The sequence below is a fragment of the Ailuropoda melanoleuca genome, chromosome X (genome assembly GCF_002007445.2).
Source record: "Ailuropoda melanoleuca isolate Jingjing chromosome X, ASM200744v2, whole genome shotgun sequence".
Taxonomy (NCBI): Eukaryota; Metazoa; Chordata; class Mammalia; order Carnivora; family Ursidae; genus Ailuropoda; species Ailuropoda melanoleuca.
The window spans coordinates 31,029,762-31,048,406 of NC_048238.1; the positions used below are offsets into that span (position 1 = coordinate 31,029,762).

General features: G+C 36.4%; 1 protein-coding gene across 1 annotated transcript in view; it reads left to right on the forward strand.

Moving 5' to 3' along the window:
- The window catches only part of CFAP47 (cilia and flagella associated protein 47), a 484,475-nt gene that overhangs the window by 206,305 nt on the left and 259,525 nt on the right, over positions 1–18,645 (forward strand). The window contains exons 34-36 of the mRNA XM_034649559.1: positions 7,763–7,860; positions 8,104–8,220; positions 16,622–16,756. Of these exons, the coding sequence (XP_034505450.1) occupies positions 7,763–7,860; positions 8,104–8,220; positions 16,622–16,756 (350 nt within the window). The remainder of the gene's footprint in view (positions 1–7,762; positions 7,861–8,103; positions 8,221–16,621; positions 16,757–18,645) is intronic.

Consider the following 18,645-nt stretch of genomic DNA (forward strand, 5'->3'; position numbering starts at 1 on the left):
GTCTTGAGATCAAGCCCTGCATTGGGCTCAATACTCAGCGGGGATTCTGCTGGAGATTCTCTCCCTCTCCCTCTGCCCCTTACCCTGCGTTCTCTCTTTCTCAAATAAATAAATCTCTGAGAAATAGTAGGAATTCCAATCAATGCAATACTCCATATTAATAGAATATAAAGGGCAATAAAAGAAACCATTTCAAAGGACACAGAAACAATGAAAATATATATCTAGCAAGAGACTTATACCAAGAATATATACAAACACAACTCCACAATAAAACAACAAATAATACAAGTAAAAAGGAAAAAAAAGATCTAAGGAAATGGTTAATGAGCACATGAAGAGACTCAACATAATATTAGTCATTAGGTAAATGCAAAACAAAAGCACAGTGAACTAGCACTTGACACCAACTTGGATGACTAAAATTTAAAAAAGGAAAGAAATACTATAACAACTATTGGGAAAGATTTATAGAAATTGGAACCTTATACATTGCTTGAGATTTTGTAAATGGTGCGACTACTTTGGAAAGCAGCTTAATGTTAAACAGTTTAACATCTCTCAAAATGTTAAAAAATAGATTAACGATATGATTCAGCAATTCCACTCATTGGTTTGTACTCAAAATATTTGAAAATACATATATTCTCACAAAAATTCTTAAATAAATGTTAAAAGTGACATTATTCATAATAGCCAAAGTATGGAAGCAACCCAAATGCCAATAAACTGATGAATAGATAAACAAAATGTGGTATATATAGTCACAAAATGGAATGTTATTCAGCTATAAAAAGAAGTGAAGCACTGATACATGCTGTACCATGGATGAGCCTTGAAAACATTATGCTAAATAAAAGAAGCCATAATACGAAAGGGCACATATTTTAATTCCATGTCTGTGACATGTTTAGAATAGGCAAGTCCATAGTGACTGAAAGCAGATTAGTTTTTTTTTTTTTCCAGTGGATGAGAGAAGAAGGAAATGGGGAATGACTGCTAGTGGGTATGGGGTTTCTTTATGTGTTGATAAAAAATATTTTAAAATTAAGTAGTGGTGATGATCACACAGCTTGGTAAACATATTAAATAATAATGGACAGTTGAATTGGATAAAATTTATGTTATATGAGTTATATATCAGTAAAGCTGTTAGAGAAATGTACTATTTTAATCACCTAAAATATTTAAATAATTATTATGATAGTCATAAAAATAATATGTGCACTTCTTTATTGCATAAAATGATTTGGTTTTATGTTTTGCAGTCATATCTTCAATTCTTAACACTGTTTAGGACTATTTTAATATTTCTGAATATTTGAGGTAATATAATATCCAACTAGGTAAAAATATAGCTTCTAAATTAAAATTTAAAAAATTTGTAGAACATCATTTGAATTTTCTGTTTCCTGACAAATGAGGACTAGATTAGCTTGCTCTTTCTGTCTCTAAAAATAACCCTAGACCAACCCTTCTCAGATGGTAATATGAATATAAAGCACCTGGAGATCTTGTTAAACTTTTTATGTTTCAGTAGGTTTTAAGTGGGGCCTGAAATTCTGTGTTCGTAACATGCTTCCAGTTGATAAAGGTGCTACTGATTCACTTAGCACACTTTGGGTAGCAAAATCTTGGAGTATAGAAGAGAGTAGCCTAGATCAAAGGAATTAACAAAATAGAGAAAATCCTTGACGTACCTAAGGCTGTGGCAAACTGTGGTGGGGACTTGGCAGCAGCGCTCTGTATGAATGACAGGCTATAGGCTCGGGATCAGATCAGAGAAGCGAAGTTATTACTTCTCAACACTGTTCTGGAGGATTATTGCCATCCTCTTCGCACAGAGAGCCACGCTTGAACAGCACCAGTTCATGCTGACTGCTGTTTAAGAAATAATAACAAAGCAGTTCCAAAGTTGTGATGGGTTGAGCACAAATAGGTACCACTGGTTTTCCACTGAGGGAGGTAGAGGACTGGAAAGACCTTTAGCTCCCACCCTTGAAATTACAGCAAAAACATATACAAAACAACAGCAAAAACCATATAAATAACAAATTCCCAAATGTGTTAAGCTCCCCTAGGAAGCTAAGGCTATGGGGCAACAGAGTATCCTAAAGTCCAAGAAGGAGGAGGTGCTTTCAGGAAGAAATGGTATAATAGCAATTGTCTACTTGTGGTAGACACAGCTGGACACTGATAAGAAAGAAGAGTTGAGTTAGGGTAGTTGGTGAATTGGTAGAGACCAAGTATGCACTAGTGAGAGAGCGTGAAGTTCCTACGGGCTACAGCAATAAGGGACGTCTGCATCTTACAGGTTTTTACTCCACAAACCTCACTGGTGGCTCACAGAAACCACTGGAGAGTGAGTCTAGAGAATGTGCCCCTCATAGTATAGACCTGGGGGATGGGCAAGCAACTTGTCCTACTTCTCTATTCCCTACGGAACAAAAACCTTAATATGTGGGGAGCAGGACCACACGTACAGTCATCTTTAGGGCCCTGATGAAAACTCATTGGAACTAAAAAAAAACCCTGAAAAATAATAATAACAACACAACAACAACCCACCTCTACCTCTGAGAAAGGGGCTGGAATTCAGTATGACAAGTAGAAAATCTCAAAGCAACCACAAAAAAATCTCCTAGAATTGGTAGAGTTTGTCATGGTTGTAGGATGGATATATAACCAGTATATAAAAAATAAATTCTGTTTTATATAATGGCAGTAAACAATTGGAATTTGCAATAAAAAATATATATAATTTACCATAGAATAAACTGCTTAAGTATGAACCCAACAAAATATGTGCAAGATATATGTACTGAACATTATGAAACACTGAGGAATGAAATCAAAGAGAACCAAATAAATAGAGAAATCTACCATGCACATGTAATTGGAAGACAAAAGAGTAAGATATTTTATTGTCAATATTGCCAAATTGATCTATAGATTCACTATAACCCTGGTGAAAAATCCTACCTCACTTTTTTTGGTAAATTGACTGTACAGTGCAAATGGGAGTTTTGGGGGTGATAAAACTTTTCTGTATGGAAGTATGATAAATACATGACAGTGTACCTCTCAAAATCATAGAAGCGTACAACACAGGATGAATGTTAGTGCATGTGTTTTTTTAATCAGCTAAGACATGGAAGTAATTCAGAAAGGAATACAGACTGTGACAAATGAATCTAACTGCATTGCAAACGTTTGACAGCCTCACTGAATATAATGGACAGGAAAGGTGCTGACTAAATTATCTTGTAAAAACAATCATGACTGCATATGGTAGACCTAAAGACAGAAGGAATGGTGCGTCACATGTTACTCGAGTTTCTTGCAGGGTTATTGGTTTGAAATTCTGAAATTGCTTTAAATGTATACTAGGGTTGAACAAATAAGTAAATATGTTGCAGGTAATGAGAACCAAGTTTTTCTATACTGAAGAGCCAAGTTAGAAATAAGGAAAGGGGGAAGGTCATAATGAGTCCTGTGGTGCTGGATTGCAGTTGGTGGAGTTGGAAGTAACAGCAAAACAGTTATTGTTACATTGTAATCTATCAGCTTGTAGTTAGGAGATTTCTCGTTAGTTGTTTTCCTGTATGGGTGTGATCTATCCTCAACAAGATGATAAACACCTTTAGAGGAATTTCTGTCTCTTTAACGATACAAGATGACATTGGGATGTTTAGAAATCATTGTCCATATCAAATACTGTCTGATTCACTATCAACGTGAAAGCCTTGTAAATTGCCTTTTTCAGATTAAAGTTAGAATTGCTTACAGTTCTTAGAAAAATGAATTCTGGCTACAAATGTGAGACCCTTTGCTTTTATTAAAAGCCATAGGTGGCACATATACATTAAAATAAGCACATTTAGGTTATAAACATCTAGCCCACCACATTTTGAACTCATTACTTTGATTGTATCACATCATATAGCAGATTATAGGTTTTTATCAGCAAAAATACTTTTTTTTTGTTTTTTTAAAAGATTTTATTTATTATTTATTTGACAGAGAGAGAGAGACAGCCAGCGAGAGAGGGAACACAAGCAGGGGGAGTGGGAGAGGAAGAAGCAGGCTCCCAGCGGAGAAGCCTGATGTGGGGCTTGATCCCAGAATGCCGGGATCACGCCCTGAGCCAAAGGCAGACGCTTAACGACTGCGCCACCCAGGCGCCCCTGAAATATATAGTTCAAAATGTTGTTTTCTATATTTTAGTTGAAAATTTCTAGTGATCGTTGTTTGCTAGACTCATTTTGCAATATTATGCTATAGAAATCCTATAGAATCGTTCATTGTTGCAGCATCTCAGATGAAAAAGTACCAGGTAATATTTTTGTGAAGTATCTAGGACATCTGTGTTCCAGAGAAATTAGTCTTCCAGTAGCAGATGTAAAGCAATCTGCATGATCAAGAATCTGCCTATTGGTTTGTCTCTCTCTCTTTTTTCCCTTTGGTCTTTTGTTTTGTTTCTCAAATTCCACACATTAGTGAAATCACAAGGCACCCATCTCTCTATAACTGACCCGTTTCGCTCAGCATCATACTCTCTAGCTCCATCCACATTGTAGTAAATGCCAAAATTTCATTATTTTTTATGGCTGATTAAAATTCCATTGTGTATATATATATACCATATCTTCTTTATCCATTCATCAATGGATGGACCCTTGGGCTGCTTCCATATTTTGGCTGTTGCAAATATTGCTGCTATAAATGTGGGGTTTCACGTGTCCCTTTGAATTAGTGCTTTTGTATTCTTTGGGTAAATACCCAGTAATGCGAATTCTTGATCTTAACGGTAGTTCTGTTTTTAACTTTTTGAGCAAACTCTGTACTGTTTTCCACAGTGGCTGTACCACTTTGCATTCCTACCAACAGTGCAAGAGCATTCCTTTTTTTCCACATCATGGCCCAAATTATTGTTTCTTATTTTATTGATTTCAGCCATTCTGACAGGTGTGAGGTGGTAGCTCATTGTAGTTTTCATTTGCATTTCCCTGATGATGAGTGATGTTGAGCATCTTTCCACGTGTCTGTTGGCCATCTATATGTCTTCTTTGGAGAAATATCTATTCATGTCTTCTGCCCATTTTTCAATTGGATTATTTGGTTTTTGGGTGTTGAGTTTTCTAAGTTCTTTATATATTTTGGATAGTAACCCTTTATCAGATATGTCATTTGCAAATATCTTCTCCCATGAGGTAGGTTACTTTTAATTTTGTTGATTCTCTTGCTGTGCAGAAGCTTTTTATTTTGATGTAGTCCCAGTAGTTTATTTTTGCTCTTGTTTCCCTTGCCTCAGGAGACATATCAAGAAGTTGCTATGGTCAATGTCAAGGAGGTTACTGCCTATGTTCCCTTCTAGGATTTTTGTGGTTTCAGGTCTCACATGTAGGTCTTCAGTCCGTTTTGAATTTAATTTTATGTATGAGGTAAGAAAGTGGTCTTTCTTTTGCATGTTGCTGTCCAGTTTTCCAACACGATTTGTTAAAGAGACTGTCCTTTTCCATTGGATGTTCTTTCCTCCTTTGTCCAAGATTAACTGATCAAGTGGTTTTGGGTTTATTTCTGGGTTTTCTATTCTCCCATTGATCTGTGTGTCTGTTTTTCTGCCAGTACCATACTGTGTTGATAACTAGAACTTTGTAATATAACTCGAAGTTCAGAATTGCGATGCCTCCAGCTTTGCTTTTCATTTTCAAGACTGCTTTAGCTATTTGGGTCTTTTGTGGTTTTATACTTATTTAAGAATTGCTTCTTCTAGCTCTGTGAAAAATGCTGTTGGTATTTTGATAGGAATTGCATTAAATGTGTAGATTGCTTTGGATAGTATAGATATTTGAACAATATTTGTTCTTCCAGTCCTTGAGCATGGAACATCTTTCCATTCCTTTGTGTCATCTTCAATTTCTGTCATCCGTGTTTTATACTTTTCAGAGTAGAAGTCTTTCACCTCTTTGGATATGTTTATTCCTGGCTATCTTATTATATTTCTTGCAATTGTAAATGAGACTGATTCCTTAATTTTTCTTTCTGCTACTTCACTATTGCTTTATAGAAATGCAACAGATTTCTGTAGATTGATCATGTATCCTGCAACATTACTGAATTCATTTATCAGTTCTAGCAGTTTTTTTGGTGGAGTCTTTTGGGTTTTCTATATATAGTATCATGACATCTGCAAATAGGGAAAATTTTACTTCTTCCTTACTGATTTCGATGCTTTTTATTTCTTTTTGTTGTCTGCTTGCTGCGGCTCGATCTTCAGTACTATGTTAAATAGAAGTTGTGAGAGTGGATATCCTTGTCTCATTCCTCACCTTAGGGGAAAAGCTCTCATTTTTCCCCCATTAAGGATGATGTTAGCTGTGGGATTTTCGTAGATGGCCTTTATGTTAAAGTATGTTCCCTCTAAATCTACCTTGTTAAGGGTTTTTATCATGAATGGATGTTGTACTTTGTCAAATGCTTTTTCTCCATGTATTTAAAGGATCATGTGGTTCTTAACCTTTCACTTATTGATGTGATGTATCACATTGATTGATTTGAGAATATTGAACCACTTGCAACCCAGCAATAGATCCCACTTGATTGTGGTGAATGATTTCTTTAATGTATTATTGGCTTTCAAAATTTTTTAGTATTTTATTGAGTATTTTTGCATCTGTGTTTATCAGAGATATTGGTCTGTAGTTCTCTTTTTTTTTTTTTAAAGATTTTATTTATTTATTTGACAGAGGTAGAGACAGCCAGCAAGAGAGGGAACACAAGCAGGGGGAGTGGGAGAGGAAGAAGCAGGTTCATAGCGGAAGAGCCTGATGTGGGGCTTGATCCCACAACGCTGGGATCACGCCCTGAGCCGAAGGCAGACACTTAACCGCTGTGCCACCCAGGCGCCCCTGTAGTTCTCTTTTTTAGTGGTGTCTCTTTCTGGTTTGATATTAGGGTAATTCTGTCCTCATAGAATGAATTTGGAAGTTTTTCTTCCTTTTCTCTTTCTTGGAATAGTTTGGGAAGAACAGATATTAACTCTTCTTTAAATGTTTGATAGAATTCACCTGTGAAGCCCTCCGGTCCTGGACTTTTGTTTGTTGGGAGTTATTTGATTACTGATTCAATTTCTTTGCTGGTTATCAGTCTGTTCAAGTTTTCTATTTTTTCCTGATTCATTTTTGGTGATTTATAGGTTTCTGGGAATTTATCCATTTCTTCTAGGTTGTCCAATATGTTGGCATATAGTTTTACATAGTATTCCCTTATGATTATTTGGAGGTTTAATTTTTGTTTTTATTTCCATAATAATGTTTTTCCTTTCCAAGCAAAGACAAATGTTTTTGACTATTGCTCAAATTCTGTAAGACATCCTTTCTCCTTTTTTTTTTCATTTTTCTCATTGTCCTTTATTCATCAATCCATTTTCCTTTTGAAGGAATAGAAAATTCCAGATCCTTTCTTCATTCTTTTGTGTGTCCCTTTGGAAGAAAGCCTATCATGAATCAGTGATTCGTTGAAAACCAGGGAAATAAAGCCAGGCACATGTTCTGTTTTTCTTTATGTTTGAACTGGGCAATAAATGTCTCCACAATGAGAATGATTTTGAAAGCATTTTTCTCTATAATGTCTGCCAATTTTAAATACATTCTGTATTATATAGTGACAATATCAGAATGAATATATTCAGACAGATATCATAAGGTATCGTTTTTAGAAAAATAAAACTAATGTTATATTTACTCTCTTTCTTCAACAGGAGTTGTTCCCTCTGAGAGATGGATAGTAAATTTTGACAAAGACCTTTTGGATGGTCTTATTTTTGCAACACAGTTGGGAGCCTATTGTCCGTTTTTGGTAAGAGTCTTTTAAAATTCAGAGTATTTTTTATAAACCGACACTTCTTAGTGTTTTAATTTAAATCACACCTGAATCCGAATGGCCCACATTCCGTTTTTGTTTATTCTGGTATTTTGGTTATAATAATCTACTACTGACATATGTTAATACTTAAATGATTCTTTGCTGAACTAAAGAGAACAGTTAAAAAGCAGCAATTTTTATTCCATTACTAAAAGATTTGATTCTTGTCTTTTCCAGATTGAGTCTCATTTTGAAAAAATGTACACACAACCAAAACGTTCTGAACATTATCTGCACAATTGCCTGATTATTGTGAATGCACTTCGTGAAATTGGCTTTGACATGGATATACAGGTGGGTGGCTATATATCACATATTCCATATATATGAATTTCTTCTTTTTGTATTTTTTCTAGCTTCATTAGGTATGATTGGCAAATAAAAATTATATATATTTAGTTTGTAAAATATGAATTTTGTAGTTATACAATGTGATGAATGTACATATACAATGTGAAATGATTACCACAATCAAGTTAATTAACACATCCATCACCTCACATAGTTACCACTGTGTGTGTGTGTGTGTATTTGTGTATGTGTATCGTGTTCTGTGTCTTGATGTTGTGTCCTGCCATGTTGCTTAATTGCTGTATGAGTTCTAGCAATTTTGGGGTGGAGTCTTTGGGTTTTCCACATAAAGTATCATGTCATCTGCGAAGAGAGAGAGTTTGACGACTTCTTTGCCAATTTGAATACCTTTCATTTCTTTTTATTGTCTGACTGCTGAGGCTAGGACTTCTAGTACTATATTGAACAATAGTGATGAGAGTGAGCAATCCTGTCCTGTCCTGACCTTAAGGGATAAGCTTTCAGTTTTTCCCCATTGAGAATGAGATTCACTGTATGCCACATTTGCTTTATCCATTCATCCATTGACAGACAGGTTGTTCCATATCTTTGATATTGTGAATAATGCTGCAGTTGAACATGGAAGTGCAGATATCTCTCAGATGCTGGTTTCTTTTCCTTTGGATATATACCCAGAAGTAGGGATGCTGGACCATTTGGTAGTTCTGTTTTTAATTTTTTAGAGGACCCCCATACTGTTTTCCATAATGGCTATAACAAGGCTCATTTCCACCAACAGCATACAGAAATTCCCCTTTCTCTACATCCTTGCCCACACTTTATCTCTCCTCTTTATAATAATAGTTATTCTACCAGGTGTGAGGTAATATCACATTGTGGTTTTGATTTACATTTCCCTCATGGTTAGTGATGCTGAACATCTTTTCATGTACCTGTTGGCCATTTGTATGTCTTCTTTGTAAAAATGTTAGTTGACCCCTTTTAATATTCTTTTGTTCATTTATCTTAAATCTAAATTGAAGCAGTCTTTTTGTAGGGTACTGCTAAAATATGGAATTTGAAATACAACTTCACAGAAATCTACTGTATATTTTGAATTATATATAATTATGTATATCCAATTGTGCATGATAAGAAAGTAGTTCTAGTGATTTGTCCAGCTTTCTTAAACCCTAAGAATGAAGCTTGAGTGATTTAGTAGCACTCCCCAGGCTCTAAGAATGAATTAGAGGAGCAGAGTTGTTTGAATATAGATGTATTATCATTTTTTAGTTTAGTAGCTAAAAAGACAATTTTTCATTTTTGTTTTAAAATAAATATTCGTGTAGAGATCAGAATGGCAATATACATTTTTACATTTGTATCTCCACATTATAATTCCATCTCGCCTTTCACTTCAAGTACTCAATAGCAATAATCAAGCACATAATATGCTTACTATTTTTTGAGCCCTTTTTTAGAATAATGAAATAGTGCAATATATGATTTCTTAGGGTGCCCGGGTGGTGCAGTTGGTTGAGTGTCCCACTTGCTTTCAGCTCAGATCGTGGTCCATGTTGTGAGATCGAGCCCCACATCGGGCTCTATGCTCAGCGTGGAGTCTGCTTAAGTTTCTCTCTCCCTCCTCCTTTGTCCCTCCCTTCCTCCACCCCACTCTTGGTCACTCTCCCTCTCTCTCTCAGATAAATAATCTTTAAAATAAAATGATTTCTTACTTTGAAGAATATATAAAATCATTGAATTATTAAGATATATGCATGTTCAATGATTACTAACATTCTACTCATGTAATTGTCAGTGGATGCAAAAAACAAAGTATAGGGGTGCCTGGGTGGCACAGCGGTTAAGCGTCTGCCTTCGGCTCAGGGCGTGATCCCACGTTATGGGTTCGAGCCCCACATCGCTCCTCTGCTATGAGCCTGCTTCTTCCTCTCCCACTCCCCCTGCTTGTGTTCCCTCTCTCGCTGGCTGTCTCTATCTTCTGTCAAATAAATAAATAAAATCTTTAAAAAAAAAAAAAAAAACAAAAAAAAAAAACAAAGTATAGAATTCAGATAAGGGAAGAGCTCAATATGGTCTAGATTGATCCATCAAAGACTTTGTAGAGAATGCAGGACTTATTTCGAGTCTCAAAGGGTGGATTGGATTTGGATTGGTAGTGGTAAGAGAGGAAGGTGTTCACTCAGAGGAAATGGCATAAACAGAATGTTGAATGGAATACATGACATACAGTAAGGAAATTCTGTTAATATGTTGCCTTAGTTGAATTTTGGAATTAGAAAAATCGATATAGGTATATATTGGGATATTGGATATCAACATAAAAAGTCAGAAATTTGCTGTGTTGGTATTATGGGAATAATGGCATTTGTTCTTAGAATTATGATGGCAGTGGACTCACTGGAGAGGGACTGCAGACAGGGAACACAGACAAATCAAAATATAATTTTGTTGGTCAAGGAGGAAAGTATTGACTCATGTCATTTGAATGGGAATTTAAAATAATAAGTTGATACAGGACACATTTGAGGTTTGCCGGACCTTGTGAACAGTCACAAAAGAAGGAAACAGGAGAAAGCCATTTCAACTTAACCTGAGTTTTCTGTTCCATGACACTAGAGACATTGATGATGCCAGTGCCCACACATGGCTTGGTATAAAGTTGTTCCTCATACCTGCTGGAAAAATGACATTTCATAATGGCTTGCTTTTTCCTTGTATGCAAGTCACTTGCATGTTAAAGTCACTTAGTTTCAGGTCTGACATTTACATTCTTTTATATTGTTATAGTTGTAACGAGAAACTGTATTCTAGGATTTTGGCCAGAAGTTTCTTTTATAAGAGAGTTTTAAAGATAAACTTCCATGAAAGACTTTGGTTTGGAAGAATAAAAATCTACAATTCTCGTCAGTTCAACAAACTGAGTATCCTCCATAAAAGACACTGGATAGACCTGAAAGGGGTACAGATATGCTTAAACCACAATCATGCCTTCAAAGATGTTATTAATAGTGACAAGTATACGAAAAAGAGCTGATGCAAAGCAGATAGTGAATGCCACAGTATACATAGAAGCAGTGTGCTATGGGACTCAGAAGGGACAGAAATCATTCTGGTAAGGGAACCAAGATGTTACGTGGAACATTTGTTGTTCAAGGTGGCCCTTGAGAATTGGTCGGGGTTCATCAGAAACTCAAAATATTTTTGTTTCGAAAATAGAAATCATTATACGTTGTGATTCTCTTCTTTGCTTTTTTATTTCCTTAGATATGTTGACTCAAAATTTTTATTTTATAGTATAGCCAAAAAATATTTTAAAATGTGAGTATCTAATACATAAAAAATGTAGAGAAGGTGTCTAAGATTTGATGAATGAAGGAACTGACAGTTAACTTATAATTGCCAAGCTTTTACTGACCAGTTCCAATTCCTTAACTTTTTTTTTTTATCAACCTGGATTTACCAACCACATTAAATGACAAAATTCAAAAATATTAAATTAACTTAGCCACAGTGAATTAATGCTGATGCTTAGCACTGGTTCACATTTAAAACCAATGAATTTCACCACTGGACATATTTATTAATGTTTAAGTTTCTTATTTATTACATTCTTCTTTGCAACTGTGGAATCAGCTAGCTACGTTTCTGTGCCTATGTTCTGTTCTGTTCTGTTGTGGAATCGGGCCATCTGAAATATAACACTTGTTTACATATTCTCCCTTTTGTGACATACTTCATATTTATTTATTTATTTATTTATTTATTTATTTATTTATTTAAAGATTTTATTTATTTATTTGACAGAGATAGAGACAGCCAGCGAGAGAGGGAACACAAGCAGGAGGAGTGGGAGAGGAAGAAGCAGGCTCATAGCGGAGGAGCCTGATGTGGGGCTCGATCCCGTAAAGCCGGGATCACGCCCTGAGCTGAAGGCAGACGCTTAACCGCTGTGCCACCCAGGCGCCCCTACATACTTCATATTTAAAACAAAAATATGATGGGAATTATTTGGGCTCAGTATAGAATGTATTTTTATTCTCTCATGTAAAGAAATGTATATAAAAATAAATACAACATTCGTAGAGGTTGTACTATACCTAATTCACTGAGTAGTGATGGAAGCCAAGGTTCAATAGATAATCTGACTTTTCTCTTAAAATTTTTGTCTTTGGGGCTCCTGGGTGGCACAGTCTGTTTAGCATCTTACTCACATCATGATATCAGGGTTGTGGGATCTAGCCCTGTGTTGGCCTCAAGCACTGGGCATGGAGCCTGCTTGAGATTCTCTCTTTCCTCCTGCCCCCCTACTCTCTCTCTCTCACTCTCTCTCTCTCTCTCTCTCTCAAAAAAAAAAATTGTTTTTATCAAGTTTGATGCTTTTAACATTAACAGAATTCACATGTGAAAGTGCTTTAAAAATAAACAAATTCAATATTTTACATTAGACAAAGTCAAGCATTAGGAAGACTATAAGCATAGTCAGTCAGTTGCTCAATAAAGTTATTAGAGATTCACTTTTGCTCAGCGCTTCTCAGCCTGCTGGCTTTATTTTAGGCATGTGCACTAATAATCACAAAGTTTCTCCTGAAATTCTCATGTAACATCTTTATACAGTTACTCCTGAAGTTGGTTGAGTAGCCCCTCATCTTGCAGTTCTCTTTTTCCGTAAGGTAAACCTTTTCCAGTGGTTCACAGCATATTTCTCATTACATGTCATTGACCATAATTACATTCCATGCTTGTAACTAAACCAGTGTTTGATAAAAGTAATGAAACAGCCACAAAAATTGGGATTCTTAGGGAAGAAGAAAGGAGAAAATTGCTTTGGGGAAGGTAATCAACAATGTTCTCTGTAGAATTACAGTATGTCAGTGGGCACTGCTAGTTATGTTTGGTGTCCAGTAGGAAAGCTGGTGATTTCTTGAAGTTGTAGCAAATTAAATCCTCCGTGAAAGTCGATATTATTTCACTTCTTCTTGTTACTGATGAAAAAACTGAGGCCTTGGGAAACCAATTGATTTAGTCAAGATCGTGGCAGGGCTTGAATTTGGTTTACCAGGTTTCTACTCCAGCGTTTTTCTCTATTACGACCTTTTTTTAAATTCTTTGTCTTTTATTAGGCTAGTTGGAAAATACTATCTTTGTGGGGAAAAATGGACCATTTGAAGTTCTTCTCTACACCCCAGTGAAAATGCCCCTTAAGTCCCCTTAAATGACCTAAAGGAGCGGGTATCAAGCACACCCTATGGTAGCTCATAACGCCTTGCTCAGCCACACCCCCACAGGATACAGCAGTGATAAAAATTAAGCCATGAACGAAAGTTCGACTAAGCCATGTTAATCCAAGGGTTGGTAAATTTCGTGCCAGCCACCGCGGTCATACGATTAACCCGAGTTAATACGTCTACGGCGTAAAGCGTGTAAAAGAAAAATCTTCTCTACTAAAGTTAAAGTATGATCAGGCTGTAAAAAGCTACCATTAATACTAAAACAGACTACGAAAGTGACTTTAAAATTTCTGACTACACGACAGCTAAGACTCAAACTGGGATTAGATACCCCACTATGCCTAGCCCTAAACATAGATAATTTATCAAACAAAATTATCCGCCAGAGAACTACTAGCAGCAGCTTAAAACTCAAAGGACTTGGCGGTGCTTTATACCCCTCTAGAGGAGCCTGTTCTATAGTCGATAAACCCCGATAAACCTCACCACCCCTTGCTAATCCAGTTTATATACCGCCATCTTCAGCAAACCAGTTGAAGTTCTTCTAGGCTAAACCTGTATAGAGAAAGTAATGATTATGTCTTTGAAAGATACTTCACATGAAAGTCTTATTTTAAACAAAATAATAAAAATAAACTTATGTTAACATTTGGATTTTTAAGCCAAGGATTGACTAAAGCGTAATTGCTTTAGGTTATTTTCATTGAAATTTATTATAAGGAAAGATAAGGATGCTGTTCTCTCTGGGTTTTTTTTTTTTCAGTCTAATATCTTAATAATCAAATGCATTTTTCCCATTAAGATAAGCATATTTTTTTAAAATTTCCAAACTATTGCATTTTCTTCCCATTATGTCTTTTTCAATGATGAGTGTTGGGACTAATTCTATATTGTTACCTATATATTTTACGCTGCAGTCACTTAAAAAAGTGTTCAAAAGGCTTTTATTGACCTTAGACTTCAGCCTAGAGTGTTCTCCCACTAGTCTTACCCTTTCCGCAACAAACACGTTTCCCATCACCTTAGACAGCCTTCTTTAAAAAAAAAAAAAATTTATTTGAGATAGAAAGAGAGAGAGAGCGTGCAGAGGGGGGGAGGGACAGAGAGAGGGGGAGAAAAAGAATCCAGCAGAACCCCCACTGAGTGTGGAACCCGACTTGAGGCTCAATCTCACAACCTTGGGATCATGACCTAAGCCGAAATCAAAAGGCAGACACTTAACTGACAGCCACCCAGGCGCCCCACAGCCCTCTTCGAATCACATTCATAGGCAGGACCATCCCAAAGGGCTATATTCTTCACTTTGTGGGAATTAAACTCTGTATTTATTTTTTGTTTTTTTTTTTTGTTTTTTTTTAGATTTTTTATTTATTTATCTGACAGAGATAGAGACAGTCAGCGAGAGAGGGAACACAAACAGGGGGAGTGGGAGAGGAAGAAGCAGGCTCATAGCAGAGGAGCCTGATGTGGGGCTCGATCCCATAACGCCGGGATCACGCCCTGAGCCGAAGGCAGACGCTTAACCGCTGTGCCACCCAGGCGCCCCTAGTTTTTTCTTATCTTAAATAATTTTCCTTCATGTGTTGACTTGCACTGTCTTTCACATAGAAATGTACGACCATAGAATTCTGATGAGAAAGTTTGGAGTCTTGGTGTATTTCTCAGTTTTCCTCAAATTGTACTCACTAGCAGCTTTCTACCCTGCCAAGACAGCCCAACTCCCTTATTTTTTTACTAAAAATCTCCTCCCCAGGCACCTTTATTGGTTAGTCTTACCGCTTATTGACAGAACACGAAAGAACAAACTCTTCTCTTCTTCCGAAGAAAGAAAATAATGTGTTTGGGAATGTGAACTAGCAGATGATCAGAGGAGCTGTTTTTATTTGATGGTGACTGCTGCTGAACTTCAGAGTCAGCTGTGTTAGGTCCGCATAATGCATTAGGTCTCCTTGGCTCCCACACTATTTGCACTTCCAAGCCAGGCCTCCATCACTTTCAGTTACTAACTTGAATGTGAGCCATTAAGTCATAGGTAATTCTTCACTTTATGGAAGTGTAGAGGGCTCCCTGTTCATTGATAATGACAGAGCTGCTTATCTTTCAGTTCTGTTTTATGTCTTTGAATCCTTGCCTTAGACCATTCTCAATACTTCTTTGCTATGAGTAACTCTCCCCTACTACCTTCACATTTTTCCATGACATCATAGGTAGTACATCCTTCCTCCTATTCCTGATTCTACTTTTTGTATTCAATGTACATTCAAGTTATGTTGATTGTCCCTGCTATTATTCCTTTGCAATTCTGGCTTTTATCTCAAATCTTTTCCATCAACCATCACTAATTTATCTTGGGTATCAGTGTGATTACATTTTCTGACTTATTATAGTTTGTGTGTTCTGGGAAAAGTACTCCCTAACCACCCCCCTGCCTGATCTGCCTGAATTGTTGCTTTTGTGTTATTCCTTGTTTAGAAATCAAAGCCCTCACCCTGGCATCCACACCCTCCACAGTGTGGCCTTGGCGCTCCTTAGTCTTTTCACACAGTGTTTGTCCCTTCTTACCTTACACATGATTCACAAACTGTACTTCTTTAACGGACAAACACTGTACTTCCCTATATCCTTGCACTGTAGTTCATTGCCTTTCTGATGGAATACATCCTTTTCTGCCCCCAAACACAATCTGTTGGAGACCCAAGCATTCTTCAAGGCTATCTCATGTCCTGCCTTCTCCCTTGAGTTTTTGTTTGAAATTCTTGCCTTCTTTTACTTTGGTCGTTTGTTTACTTCTCTGTTTTCTTTTACTGCTATTTATGGTACTCTAAATCAGGAGTAGTGTCTTAGTCACATGAGTCAGTATTTCTAGTGCATAATATTTTTATGACCTCTGACTAGCTTTGGTGGAAGGCTTTGAGGCTGTGCGGTCACTGTTATACTGAGAGCACACCTAATTCATCTTTTAACACTTAGGTCAAGCTCTTCTCATTGACAGTAATACTCTGTTTACTCTGTTTACAATTCAGTGTCAATGTCAATTAGTAACATTTTAAAATGTTTTAATGTAATTCAGTAACTGATGTACTATGCTTTAGCTCTTTTTATATATTGCATGTGTATATACTCTAATTTATATTTATTTTCACTGAAACTAGGCCACGGATATCTGTGACCCTAATCCAATCCTGATGCTCATGCTTTGTGTCTACATGTATGAAAGGCTCCCTACATATCTCCCCAGAAAGGTGGTGCCCTTTCATTGTGCTCTACATGACACTGTGCTGAGACAGGTAAGGATATATTGGGGCCAAAATATGTGGAGTTAAACACTTCACAGGGGTTTTACCTACTTCGTTTCCAACCCAAAATTAACAGAAGTATCAATATGATATATTAAACCTTAGCAGTTTATAGCCGCAGTGTCCACAATAGCCAAACTATGGAAAGAGCCCAGATGTCCATCAACAGATGAACAGATAGAGACGATGTGGTGTATACACACACACACACACACACACGCACACACACACACAATGGAATACTACTCAGCCATCAAAAATGAAATCTTGCCATTTGCAATGACATGGATGTAACTAGAGGGTATTATGCTAAGTAAAATAAGTCAGTCAGAGAAAGACAAATATCATATGATCTCACTCATATGTGGAATTTAAGAAACAAAACAGGGTCAAGGGGAAGAGAGGGAAAAATAAAATAAGATGAAATCAGAGAGAGAGAGAAACCATAAGAGACTCTTAATCATAGGAAACAAACTGAGGGTTGCTAGAGGGTAGAGGGATGGGGGTAGGGGGTAACTGGGTGATAGAAATTAAGGAGGGCGTGTGATGTAATGGGCACTGGGTATTATATAAGACTGATGAATCCCTGAACTCTACCTCTGAAACTAATAATACATTATATGTTAATTAATTGAATTTAAATTGAAAAAAAAAAACTACATAAGAAGGGAGGGGCCAGGCAGAAAATGAATGTTTTGATACTTCATTTTAGCACCTATAAAGATGTTTTCTGTCTTGAGGCACCTGGCAGGCATAGTTGGAAGACCATGTGACTCTTGATCTTAGGGTCGTAAGTTCAAGCCCCACCTTGGGTGTAGAGATTACTAAAAAATAAATCGATAAACTTAAAAAAAAATAACCCTTGACAAATGTTGCTTCTTCTAAAGAAGCAGGTTTAGCAGAGTGAAAGGGACAATTTTTGGTTAATAGTAACTAACCATCACCTGCAATGAGATGATGATTTCTTGATTCATTTGATGAATGGGGTCTGGGGTGGTGGAACGTGAAAGTTAGGTACTTTGAAGGGCAAATTTTCTGAGACACTTGAGACCCATTTCATGTGCAAGGACCTGACACCATAAGTGCAAATTTGTGTTCTGAATTTACTCAGCTTTCCTTTAGGGAGCAGTTTACACATCCAGATGGATTTTATTCAGACGAGGATAAAGAAAGGGAAATAAAAATGAAAGTGTTCCTTAACAGGGCTGCCTAATTCCCACTAAAGGATATTGTATGTGCAAGAGCTGCTAAATGTGTAACAGTGGATTTTTTAATTTGTATAAAAAAATCAAAAATGAAATTTGAAGTCCTGTGACAATAACAGATCTGTATAAATATGTCCATATTTATGAAGTGTTCTCTTTGATTGAGAAATATATTGTCAAGGATCATTGACCTCAATTTGTTTCTCAAGCTGTTTGTTTCATATTTACACTTGTGAAATATCTTCTAGCATACAGTTTTAAATTGCTTATGTTTATTTAAGATTGTTCCTTCTACTAGTTTTCATAAAATCTTCAGCCAGATTTAAAGCTTTCTCCTTGTTTCTTTCTGAGGACACTGTGGACTGGTAGAATCTTACTTCATACAAAAGTTACTTTACCTCTTTGAGCATATCATGTTTATTCCTTTTCTTCAGACTGTTTTATGTATACCTCCTCATATTTAGTTGGGAGTGTGTAGTTTTATACATTTGATGCAGAACTTGTCTGTATTTGCTCTTCAGAAGATATGTCTTGGTGATCTTTGATTTGTAATTGTAACCTCTGAGAAAATACATAGCCTCTGTGATAATACGAGTGATGGTTGGTAAGGATTCAGTTCAAAATCAGGGAAAATGCGGGTTCTTGTCTCAGCGTGTAAAGGGCTCAGTTTAGGGT